Source organism: Oncorhynchus gorbuscha, unplaced genomic scaffold (assembly GCF_021184085.1).
Source record: "Oncorhynchus gorbuscha isolate QuinsamMale2020 ecotype Even-year unplaced genomic scaffold, OgorEven_v1.0 Un_scaffold_99:::fragment_2:::debris, whole genome shotgun sequence".
NCBI lineage: Eukaryota > Metazoa > Chordata > Actinopteri > Salmoniformes > Salmonidae > Oncorhynchus > Oncorhynchus gorbuscha.
Genome location: NW_025745728.1, coordinates 130,001 through 143,261, shown reverse-complemented (window position 1 = coordinate 143,261; position 13,261 = coordinate 130,001). Strand labels below are relative to the sequence as shown.

The following is a 13,261-nucleotide window of genomic DNA, read 5'->3' as shown; positions in this document are numbered from 1 at the left end:
AGTGGAAGCCTTAGGAAGTGCAATATGACCCCATAGACACTGTATATTAGAAAGGCAATGAGTTGAAAACCTACAATCCTCAGATTTCCCACTTCCTGGTTGGATTTGTCTCAGGTTTTTGCCTGCCATATGAGTTTTGTCATACTCTCAGACATCATTCAAAATGTTTTAGAATCTTCAGAGTGTTTTCTATCCAAATCTAATAATAATATGCATATATTAGCTTCTGGGGCTGAGTAGCAGGAAGTTTAGTTTGGGCACACTTTTTATCCGGACGTGAAAATGCTGCCCCCTAACCCAAACAGGTTTTAATACAGGGAAACTTAAATCCGTTTACCTAATTTCTACCAGCATGTTACATGTGCAACCAGAAGGAAAAAAACTCTAGACCACCTTTACTCCACACACAGAGACGCATCACTGACATTTTCAGCCTGTCCCTGACCGAGTCTGTTATACCAACATGTTTTAAGCAGACCACCATAGTGCCTGTGCCCAAGAACACTAAGGTAACCTGCCTGAGTGACTACCCCTAGCATTCACATCTGTAGCCACAATGTCATGTGTCTCTATATCACCTAACATACAGTCCATACACGCAACTTGCCATTATATCTGAGGGGAAACATAATCGTGATGTTTTCTAATCTGCTTTCCTAATTTGCCATTTGCCATCATTTGAATGAAACATTCTGGGAACCATTAAAGAACAGACAAAATGTTCTGGGAACCATTAAATAACAGACAAAATGTTCTGGGAACCATTAAAGAACACACAAAATGTTCTGGGAACCATTAAAGAACAGACAAAATGTTCTGGGAACCATTAAAGAACAGACAAAATGTTCTGGGAAACATTAAAGAACACACAAAATGTTCTGGGAAACATTAAAGAACAGACTAAATGTTCTGGGAAACATTAAAGAACACACAAAATGATCTGGGAAACATTAAAGAACAGACTAAATGTTCTGGGAACCGTTAAAGAACACACAAAATGTTCTGGGAACCATTAAAGAACAGACAAAATGTTCTGGGAAACATTAAAGAACAGACTAAATGTTCTGGGAACCATTAAAGAACACACAAAATGTTCTGGGAACCATTAAAGAACAGACAAAATGTTCTGGGAACCATTAAAGAACAGACTAAATGTTCTGGGAACCATTAAAGAACAGACAAAATGTTCTGGGAACCATTAAAGAACAGACAATATGTTCTGGGAAACATTAAAGAACACACAAAATGTTCTGGGAACCATTAAAGAACACACAAAATGTTCTGGGAATCATTAAAGAACACACAAAATGTTCTGGGAATCATTAAAGAACACACAAAATGTTCTGGGAACCATTAAAGAACAGACTAAATGTTCTGGGAACCATTAAAGAACAGACTAAATGTTCTGGGAACCATTAAAGAACAGACAATATGTTCTGGGAACCATTAAAGAACAGACAATATGTTCTGGGAACCATTAAAGAACACACAAAATGTTCTGGGAATCATTAAAGAACACACAAAATGTTCTGGGAACCATTAAAGAACAGACTAAATGTTCTGGGAACCATTAAAGAACAGACAAAATGTTTTGGGAACCCTTAAAGAACACACAAAATGTTCTGGGAATCATTAAAGAACACACAAAATGTTCTGGGAACCATTAAAGAACAGACTAAATGTTCTGGGAACCATTAAAGAACAGACAAAATGTTCTGGGAACCCTTAAAGAACAGACACAATGTTCTGGGAACCATTAAAGAACAGACAAAATGTTCTGGGAACCCTTAAAGAACACACAAAATGTTCTGGGAATCATTAAAGAACACACAAAATGTTCTGGGAACCATTAAAGAACAGACTAAATGTTCTGGGAACCATTAAAGAACAGACAAAATGTTCTGGGAACCCTTAAAGAACAGACACAATGTTCTGGAATGTTCTTGTAAAATCAGGTGAATGATTTTTGTACATTAAAAAATTAACATTGTGGAATCATATGCGTAACTGGACAGTTTTGATGTTTTGGGAACATATATTTTATGATGTTCTCACAATGTTACAACAAAACTGTTCCCACAACCTGATGAAATATTCTGGAACCTTTAAAGAACAGATATGCTTCATTGTAAGCGATAGGGTATTTGATTTGACTTTCCAGTCGAGTGGCTGACAGTTGGTGTTAGGACCTACGGTGTGAGCTAGAGTGTGTGTGTGTTTGAATTAATTTTAGTATGCATTGGTGTGTGTGTGTGTTTGTGCTCTTGCTCTGTTAAATGCTGACTGCCTCTCCTCTCCATAGACAGAAGTGCCTCCCCTGAAGCCTGTGGCTGTTTGGAACTGCTAAGACACACCAGGAGTCCAAGGACTGCCAACCCTGCCCTCTGAGCTTTCTGACCCATGGTTGTGCCCCCATCTCACCCATAATCCCTCAATGCCACGTCTACCCTTCTCTGGACTTGAGATTCTATTCCATCTGTGCGTGTGAGAGGGGACTGTCCTCTCACTGTCCCTCCACTCTCTCCCCTGCTCCCTGCTCCCTCTGCACGTCGTGAGCCAACCAGATCAATAACGTCTTTCACCATCTGTCTCGCCTGACAGTTCAGCTGAGGAGAAAGGTAAAGAGTGTGGAGAGAGAGAGAGAGAGAGAGAGAGAGAGAGAGAGAGAGAGAGAGAGAGAGAGAGAGAGAGAGAGAGAGAGAGAGAGAGAGAGAAATGAGCTCATAAGTTGGTCCAGCCTGCAAAAAGCAAGCCGTCAGTGCCACAATCCCATACCCTGGGGGACAGGCACTGCAGGAATCTCATCAGTCCCAGTAAAAGGCTCTTAAGATGGGCCATAGATCCTAGGAGACTCCCAGGCCAACCTCCACAAACAGGCCTCGGATAGAAAACACTTTTAGAATGGATTGTTTTATTTGATCTTATTAATTTGATTTCTCTCAGGAGCAAACATTCGTACACACTGAGACCTCCCTTTCGTTTTTTATATCGGTCGTTCTTAATCGACTACTCTTGACGGGTTCAAAATGGCAGTCAACATGACTCCTATTCGGGACACAAAATGGCTGACCCTGGAGGTGTGTCGTGAGTTCCAGAGAGGGACGTGCTCGCGACCGGACAGCGAGTGTAAGTTCGCACACCCTGCCAAGAGCTGCCAGGTGGAGAATGGACGCATCATCGCCTGCTTTGACTCCCTCAAGGTGAGTCGTCAGCTGATTAAGGTCATCTGAAGGTCACCTGGGTTTAGGGGGATCTCTCTCTCTCTCTCTCTCTCTCTCTCTCTCTCTCTCTCTCTCTCTCTCTCTCTCTCTCTCTCTCTCTCTCTCTCTCTCTCTCTCTCTCTCTCTCTCTCTCTCTCTGTGGTTGTCCATCACACGAGGTTGGTCAGGAGGACGGGATAATGGCTGGAGCGGAATAGGTGGAAGGGTATCAAATACATCAAACCGATTCATGTATTTGATGCCATTCCATTCATTAATATTATGAGCCACCTTCCCCTTGTGCCTCACATGATCACGCAACCGGTTACCTGAATGTTGTAATCACCGTCAGCTTCCTCTTGAAGACACAAGGAGGAAGAGGAAGGTCCATATGATAGGGATAGGAGTTCAGTATGAAGAAAAAGTATTCGTAGTGCTGTGCCTGTGCGTGTGTGTGTGTGTATTGCATTTCCATCCCTGGGTCAAAGGTCAGACTCAGAGTTTCCCTCAGTAACAGAGAAGAGCCAGCACATTACATTTGTGTATGTGTGTGTGTGTGTGTGTATGTGTGTGTGTGTGTGTGTACGCATGAGTGTGTGTCTATGTACTCTAACAGTATGAATGGGTGATATGTGCAGTGGTAAGTGATAAGATACAATGTGTTATTGTGGAGTGACACACACTCATAGTGGGTAGTCCTCATTCAGCCCACAGGGCTCTGCAATTCACCGTCGAGAGAGAGAGAATAACCGGCCTCACCCTACTAGAATCTGAACTCAAATTTCTACTGTTTGCTGATGATCTGGTGCTTCTGTCACCAACCAAGGAGGGCCTACAGCAGCACCTAGATCTTCTGCACAGATTCTGTCAGACCTGGGCCCAGACCTGGGCCCTGACAGTAAATCTCAGTAAGACCAAAATAATGGTGTTCCAAAAAAGGTCCAGTCGCCAGGACCACAAATACAAATTCCATCTAGACACCGTTGCCCTAGAACACACAAAAAACTATAGATACCTTGGCCTAAACATCAGCACCACAGGTAAATTCCACAAAGCTGTGAACGAGCTGAGAGACAAGGGAAGAAGGGCCTTCTATGCCATCAAAATGAAGATAAAATTCGACATACCGATTCAGATCTGGCAATGGCAAAAAAATGCTTGAATCAGTCAGAGAACCCATTTCCCTTTATGGTTGTGAGGTCTGGGGTCCGCTCACCAACCAAGAATTCACAAAATGGGACAAACACCAAATTGAGACTGCATGCAGAATTCTGCAAAAATATCCTCTGTGCACAATGTAAAACACCAAATAATGCATGCAGAGTAGTATTAGGCAGATACCCACTACTTATCAAAATCCAGAAAAGAGCCATTAAATTATACAACCGCCTAAAAGGAAGTGATTCCCAAATCTTCCATAACAAAGCCATCACAAACAGGAGATGAACCTGGAGAAGAGTCCCCTAAGCAAGCTGGTCCTGGGGCTCTGTTCACAAACACAACCTACAGAGACCCAGGACAGCAGCACAATTAGACCCAACCAAATCATGAGAAAACAAAAAGATAATTATTTCCAATGTGTCAAGTAATTAACAAAAATACAAAGCAAACTAGAACGCTAATTGACTGTTCAGTTGTGTAGGAGGAGACTCAGTATAGGAGGAAGAGTTAAATATCAGTACTTGTGCAAATATGTATTTGACTGTTCAGCTGTTTGATTCTTTGGGAAACTTTTCTAGTGTCCGTCAAGTTCTTACTCTGATATTTAGAACCTAACAATGTAAAGACTCAGTGAGATGAGTCTTACCTGTCTGAAGTGTTACCTGTCTGGTGTGTTACCTGTCTGAAGTGTTACCTGTCTGGTGTGTTACCTGTCTGGTGTGTTACCTGTCTGATGTGTTACCTGTCTGAAGTGTTACCTGTCTGGTGTGTTACCTGTCTGGTGTGTTACCTGTCTGATGTGTTACCTGTCTGAAGTGTTACCTGTCTGGTGTGTTACCTGTCTGATGTGTTACCTGTCTGATGTGTTACCTGTCTGGTGTGTTACCTGTCTGATGTGTTACCTGTCTGGTGTGTTACCTGTCTGGTGTGTTACCTGTCTGATGTGTTACCTGTCTGATGTGTTACCTGTCTGGTGTGTTACCTGTCTAATGTGTTACCTGTCTGATGTGTTACCTGTCTGGTGTGTTACCTGTCTGATGTGTTACCTGTCTGAAGTGTTACCTGTCTGATGTGTTACCTGTCTGATGTGTTACCTGTCTGGTGTGTTACCTGTCTGGTGTGTTACCTGTCTGATGTGTTACCTGTCTGGTGTGTTACCTGTCTGGTGTGTTACCTGTCTAATGTGTTACCTGTCTGGTGTGTTACCTGTCTGGTGTGTTACCTGTCTGATGTGTTACCTGTCTGGTGTGTTACCTGTCTGGTGTGTTACCTGTCTAATGTGTTACCTGTCTGAGTGTGTTACCTGTCTGGTGTGTTACCTGTCTGGTGTGTTACCTGTCTGGTGTGTTACCTGTCTGGTGTGTTACCTGTCTGGTGTGTTACCTGTCTGATGTGTTACCTGTCTGGTGTGTTACCTGTCTGGTGTGTTACCTGTCTAATGTGTTACCTGTCTGGTGTGTTACCTGTCTGGTGTGTTACCTGTCTGGTGTGTTACCTGTCTGGTGTGTTACCTGTCTGATGTGTTACCTGCCTGAAGTGTTACCTGTCTGGTGTGTCTAGCCTTGCTATTGAGAGAGGCCGCCATAGGGTGAAATACCACAGCGTGCCATCACAGCAGCAAGATGACCTGTGACCTGTTGCCATAAGAAAACGTCAACAAGTGAAGAACAAACACCATTGTAAATAAAACCCATATTTACAGTGCGTTGGGGAAGTATACAGACCCCTCGATCAAAGTATAATCAGTGGTGTAAAAAGTACTTAACCAGAAGGGGACTAGGGTTCCAATTCAGCTGGAAGGTGTCGCATGGAACGCAAAAATATTCCTAAAAATATTTAACCTCCACACATTAACAAGTCCAATGACTCAAATGAAAGATAAACACCTTGTTTATCTACCCAGCAAGTCAGATTTCTAAAATGTTTTACGGCGAAAACATAGCACATATTTATGTCAAACCACCACCGAAGACACAGCTAATTTGCATAGCCAAGTTGAAAAAAATATCCAATCAACAAACGCAGGATTAAAAGAAAAATAATGCACTAACCTTTTGAAATCTTCATCAGATGACAGTAATATAACATGTTACACAGTACATTTATGTTTTTTTCAATAATATGCTATATATATCCATAAATCTCTGTTTACAATGATGCATCGTTCAAAAAATGCTACTCAAATGTCCTGAGAAATGACGATAGCTCCGGCAGATAACGTCAGCTAACAAGGAATACACATCATAAACTTTGACTAAATATGCATGTTCTACATATATATAGTTAGATACACTTCTTCTGAATGCAATCGCAGTGTTACATTTATTTTTAACGTTACAGGTTTCGTTCACTAGGCTATACTATGAGTCGGCGCTCAAAAAGTAGCATTATGGCTCCTCTATCTTGGAGTCCACAGAAACCCAAATTTACCACATAAATATTCCCTTACCTTTGCTGTTCTTCCATCAGAAGACCTGGAAGGAATTATACTTACCAAAAACAGCGTTTAGTTTTGCAGTCTGTGTCTTTCGGTTCTCAAACACGACACATTTCGGTTGAAATGTAGCCAAAAGTCAAGTGGATGCGCACCAAAACGTCGAACTTACATATTATATGTCGACTAAACTTATCAAACTAAGTTCATATTCAAGCTTTAACATGTTATAAAGGTGTACAGCAATCGTGAGGACCAACAGAAACGCATGCATTGTATAATCGATCTTGGAAAAAAGACAGGACCGGAGCAGAGCGCACATGAGAGTGACCTGTTTTTTCGCGTGACAGAAAGGTTTAGAGACTGTTCTCAGACCTCTAAGTTCTTGGGAAGGGTGGGGGCGATGACGTCAAAGTTGGGCCAACTTTTCTGATGACAAGAGAGAGTTTGGGAGAATGACTGCCCTGAGAGTTCTGCTTTACATACAGACACAATTTAAACGGTTTTAGAAGCTTTAGAGTGTTTTCTATTCAATAATATTTTTTATTTGCATATATTAGCAACTTTTGACAACAAAAAAATTATGTTTACTATGGGCACGCAATTACTCCAGCGGGGGTAGTAAAACAGCCCTATCCCCAAGAGGTTTTAAGTAAAAAATACTTTTAAGTAGTTTTTTGGGTATCTGTACTTTACTTGACTATTTATATTTTTGGCAATTTTTATTTTTACTTGACGACAATCCTAAAGAAAACAATGACATCCAAAAGTTGCCCAATTCACATGGAAATTGCCCAATTCACCCACTTCTCAAGAGAACATCCCCGGTCATCCCTACTGCCTCTGATCTAGCAGACTCACTAAACAGAGAACATCCCCGGTCATCCCTACTGCCTCTGATCTAGTAGACTCCCGAAACAGAGAACATCCCCGGTCATCCCTACTGCCTCTGATCTAGTAGACTCACTAAACAGAGAACATCCCCAGTCATCCCTACTGCCTCTGATCTAGCAGACTCACTAAACAGAGAACATCCCCGGTCATCCCTACTGCCTCTGATCTGGCAGACTCACTAAACAGAGAACATCCCCGGTCATCCCTACTGCCTCTGATCTGGAGGTCTCACTAAACAGAGAACATTCCTGGTCATCCCTACTGCCTCTGATCTAGTAGACTCCCGAAACAGAGAACATCCCCGGTCATCCCTACTGCCTCTGATCTAGCTCTGATCAGGCCCTACACCCAAACAAGGGCACTGCGTTCATCCACCTCTGGCCTGCTCGCCTCCCTACCACTGAGGAAGTACAGCTCCCGCTCAGCCCAGTCAAAACTGTTCGCTGCCCTGGCCCCCCAATGGTGGAACAAACTCCCTCACGACGCCAGGACAGCGGAGTCAATCACCACCTTCCGGAGACACCTGAAACCCCACCTCTTTAAGGAATACCTAGGATAGGTTAAGTAATCCCTCTCACCCCACCCCCCCCTAAGTTTTAGATGCACTATTGTTAAGTGACTGTCCCACTGGATGTCATAAGGTGAATGCACCAATTTGTAAGTCGCTCTGGATAAGAGCGTCTGCTAAATGACTTAAATGTAATGTAAATGTAGCAGACTCACTAAACAGAGAACATCCCCGGTCATCCCTACTGCCTCTGATCTAGCAGACTCCCGAAACAGAGAACATCCCCGGTCATCCCTACTGCCTCTGATCTAGCAGACTCACTAAACAGAGAACATCCCCAGTCATCCCTACTGCCTCTGATCTAGCAGACTCACTAAACAGAGAACATCCCCGGTCATCCCTACTGCCTCTGATCTAGCAGACTCACTAAACAGAGAACATCCCCGGTCAGCCCTACTGCCTCTGATCTAGCAGACTCACACATGCTTTGTTTGTAAATTATGTCTGAGGGTTGGAGCCACTGGCTGAAAAAGAATTAAATGGTGCAGTTTGGTTTGCTTAATATAAGAAATTTGAAACGATTTATACTTTTACTTTTGATAATTAAGTATATTTAAAACCAAATACTTGTAGACTTTAACTCAAGTAATATTTTACTGAGTGACTTTTCAATTTACTTGAGGAATTTTCTATTAAGATTTTTTACTTTTATGACAATTGGGTACTTTTTCCACCAATGCGTATAATAACAAAGCAAAGCAAAAATATATATTTTCAAATTTATAAAAAATAAAAAACTGAAACATAAAATGCACATAAGTGTTCAGAACCTTTACTCAGTACTTTGTTGAAGCACCTTTGGCAGCGATTACAGCCTCGAGGCTTCTTGGGTATGAGGCTACAAGCTTGCCACACCTGTATTTGGGGAGTTTCTCCCATTCTTCTCTGCAGATCCTCTCAAGCTCTGTCAGGTTGGATGGGGAGCGTTGCTATTTTCAGGTCTCTCCAGAGATGTTCGATCAGGTTCAAGTCTGGGCTCTGGCTGGGCCACTCAAGAACATTCAGAGACTTGTTCCGAAGCCACTCCTGTGTTGTCTTGGTTGTGTGCTTAGGGTCATTGTCCTGTTGGCAGGTGAACCTTCACCCCAGTCTGAGGTCCTGAGAGCTCTGGAGCAGGATTTCATCAAGGATTTCTCTGTACTTTGCTCCATTCATTTTTCCCTCTCCTGCCTAGTCTCCCAGTCCCTGCCGCAGAAAAACATCCCCACAGCATGATGCTGCCACCACCATGCTTCACCGTAGGGATGGTGCCAGGTTTCCTCCAGATGTGACACGGGGCATTCAGGCCAGAGAGTTCAATGTTGGTTTCATCAGAGCAGAGAATCTTGTTTCTCATGGTCTGAGAGTCCTTCAGGTGCCTTTTGGAAAACTCCAAGCGGAAAACTCCAAGCGGGCTGTCATGTGCTCTGTCAGAGTGACCGTCGTGTTCTTGGTCAACTCCCTGACCAAGTTCCTTCTCCCCCAATTGCTCAGTTTGGCCAGCTCTAGGAAGAGGTGGTGGTTCCAGACTTCCATTTCAGAATGATGGAGGCCACTGTGTTCTTGGACTTTGCACATCGTTACAACAATGTGTGTAGACATAAAATGTGCCATTTAAATGTCTCTTTTCCTTTGGAACTTTTGTGAATGTAATGTTTACTGTTTATATTACTTTTGTCATGTCTTAAACTAGTTTTTCAAAAACTCCACACATTTCTTGTCAAAAAACTATAGTTTTTGCAAGTCGGTTAGGACATCTACTTTGTGCATGACACAAGTCATTTTTCCAACAATTGTTTACAGACAGATTATTTCACTTATAATTCACTGTATCACAATTCCAGTGGGTCAGTAGTTTACATACACTAAGTTGACTGTGCCTTTAAACAGCTTGGAATATACCAGAAAATGATGTCATGGCTTTGGAAGCTTCTGATTCGCTTATTGACATCATTTGAGTCAATTGGAGGTGTACCTGTGGATGTATTTCAAGGCCTACCTTCAAACTCAGTGCCTCTTTGCTTGGTTCATCCTTGGGAGCAATTTCCAAACGCCCGAAGGTACCACGCTCATCTGTACAAACAATAGTACGCAAGTATAAACAACATGGGACCATGCAGCCGTCATACCGTTCAGAGATTAATGTACTTTGGTGCATAAAGTGCAATCACTCCCAGAACAACAGCAAAGGACCTTGTGAAGATGCTGGAGGAAACAGGTACAAAAGTATCTATATCCACAGTTAAACGAGTCCTATATCGACATAACTTGAATGGCCGAACAGCAAGGAAGGAGCCACTGCTCTAAAACCGCCAAAAAAAGCCAGGCTACGGTTTGCAACTGCAAATGGAGAAATATCATCTGGTCAGACGAAACAAAAATAGAACTGTTTGGCCATAATGACCATCGTTATGTTTGAAGGAAAAAGGGGAGGTACAGCAAGCCGAACACCACCACAACCTGGGGGGGCAGGATCATGTTGAGGGGGTGCTTTGCTGCTGGAGGGACTGGTGCACTACACAAAATATATGGCATGAAAATTATGTGGATGTATTAAAGGAGCATCTCAAGACATCAGTCAGGAAGTTAAAGTTTGGTAGCAAATGGGTCTTCCAAGCATACTTCCAAAGTTGTGGCAAAATGGCTGAAAAGGAAAGTCAAGGTATTAGAGTGGCAGAACTGAAAATGCGTGTGTGAGCAAGGAGGCCTACAAACCTGACTCCGTTACACCATCTCTGTCAGGAGGCCTATAAACCTGACTCCGTTACACCATCTCTGTCAGGAGGCCTACAAACCTGACTCCGTTACACCATCTCTGTCAGGAGGCCTACAAACCTGACTCCGTTACACCATCTGTGTCAGGAGGAATGGGCCAAAATTCACCCAACTTATTGTGGGAAGCTTGTGGAAGGCTACCCAAAACGTTTGACCCCAGTTAATTATTATCCAGCTTGAATGTTATTGCCCACGAGTAAATAGATCAGTTTGGTGCTAATATTCTGTCCGTTTCAGAGATAATGAATGATCTCTCAGACACCGCTATCTTCTTCTCGCATTCTGTCTAACACATTGTCTTCTTACCAAAATACCGTATGACAGACCACGTACAGCGCTTTCTGAAAAGTACTCTCTTTCCACATCTAGTTATGTTACGTTAACTTATTCTAAAATTGATTAAAAAAAATGTGTCCTTCATCAATCTACAGACAATACTTAATACTTAATACTTAATACTTAATACTCAATACTTAATACTTAATTAAAAAGTGAAAACAGATTTTTTTTTAAATTCTTTGCAAATGTATTCAAAATAAAAACAGTTATACCTTATTTACATAAGTATTCAGACCCTTTGCTATGAGACTCGAAATTAAGCTCAGTTTCCCATTGATCATCCTTGAGATGTTCCTACAACTTGATTGGTGTGGTAAATTCAATTGATTGGACATGATTTGTAAATGCACACACCTGTCTATGTAAGGTCCCACAGTTGACGGTGCATGTCAGACCAAAAACTAAGCCATGAGGTTGAAAGAATGGTCTGTACAGATCCGAGACATGATTGTCGAGGTACAGATCTAGAAAGGGTAAAAAAAATGCCTGAAGCATTGAAGGTCCTCAAAAACACATTGGCCTCCATCATTCTAAAATGGAAGAAGGTTGGAACTAGAGCCTAGAGTCCTAAAGCTGGCCGTAAGCTGGCCACCTGGCCAAACTGAGTAATTGGGGGAGAAGGGCCTTGGTTAGGGAGGTGAACAAGTACCTGATGGTCACTCTGACAGAGCTCCAGATTTCCTCTGTGGAGATGGGAGAACCTGTCAGAAAGACAACCATCTCCTCCAATCAGGCCTTTATGGTAGAGTGGCCAGACGGAAGCCACTCCTCAGCAAACGGAATATGACAGCCCGCCTGGAGTTTGCCAAAGTGCACCTAAATTATTCCAGGACCATGCGAAGCAAGATTTTCTGTTCTGATGAAACTAAGATTGAACTCTTTGGCCTGAATGACAAGCGTCACTTCTGGAGGAGATCTGGCACCATCCCTACGGTAAAGCATGGTGGTGGCAGCACCATGCTGTGGAGATGGACTGGGAGACTAGTCAGGATTGAGGGAAAGATTCATGGAGAAAAGTACAGAGAGATCCTTGATGAAAATCTGCTCCATAGTGCTCTGGACCTCAGACTGGGGTAAATGTTTACCTTCCAATGGGACAATGATCCTAAGCACACAGCCAAGACAACGGCCCTAAACACACAGCCAAGACAATGACCCTAAGCACACAGCCAAGACAACGACCCTAAGCACACAGCCAAGACAACAACCCTAAACACACAGCCAAGACAACGACCCTAAGCACACAGCCAAGACAACGACCCTAAGCACACAGCCAAGACAACGACCCTAAACACACAGCCAAGACAACGACCCTAAACACACAGCCAAGACAACGCAGAAGTGGCTTCGGTACAAGCCTCCGAATGTCCTTGAGTGGTCCAGCCAGAGCCCGGACTTGAACCTGATTGAACATCTCTGGAGAGACCTGAAAATAGCTGTGCAGCGATGCTCTCCATCCAACCTGACAGAGATTGAGAGGATCTGCAGAGAAGAATGGGAGAAACTCCCGAAATACAGGTGTAGCTTGTAGCGTCAAACTCAGGAAGACTTGAGGCTATAATCACTGACAAAGGTGATTCAACAAAGTACAGACTAAAGGGTCTGAATACTTATTTAAATGTTATATTTCAGTTTTTCTTTTAATATACATTATTTTTTTTCGTAAAAAAAAACTGTTTTTGCTTTGTCATTATGTATTGTGTGTAGATTGATGAGAAAAAATAACAATTTAATCTGTTTTGTTAGAGTTCTCTCTGAATGAAACAGTGAGGGCAGAAAGAGAGAGATGGAATGAGGTGGTAGGGGGTAGGAGGTAGGAGGTAGGGGTTAGGAGGTAGGAGGTAGGAGGTAGGAGGTAGGGGTTAGGAGATAGGAGGTAGGGGTTAGGAGGTAGGAGGTAGGAGGTAGGGG

The 13,261-nt window shown here is 42.8% G+C and overlaps 1 protein-coding gene across 1 annotated transcript in view; it reads left to right on the top strand.

Annotated features, from left to right (window-relative positions):
- The window catches only part of LOC124019454 (muscleblind-like protein 1), a 128,078-nt gene that overhangs the window by 37,616 nt on the left and 77,201 nt on the right, over positions 1-13,261 (top strand). Inside the window, exon 2 of the mRNA XM_046334800.1 lies at positions 2,303-3,200. Coding sequence (XP_046190756.1) covers positions 3,027-3,200 — 174 coding nt within the window. The 5' untranslated portion in view covers positions 2,303-3,026. The remainder of the gene's footprint in view (positions 1-2,302; positions 3,201-13,261) is intronic.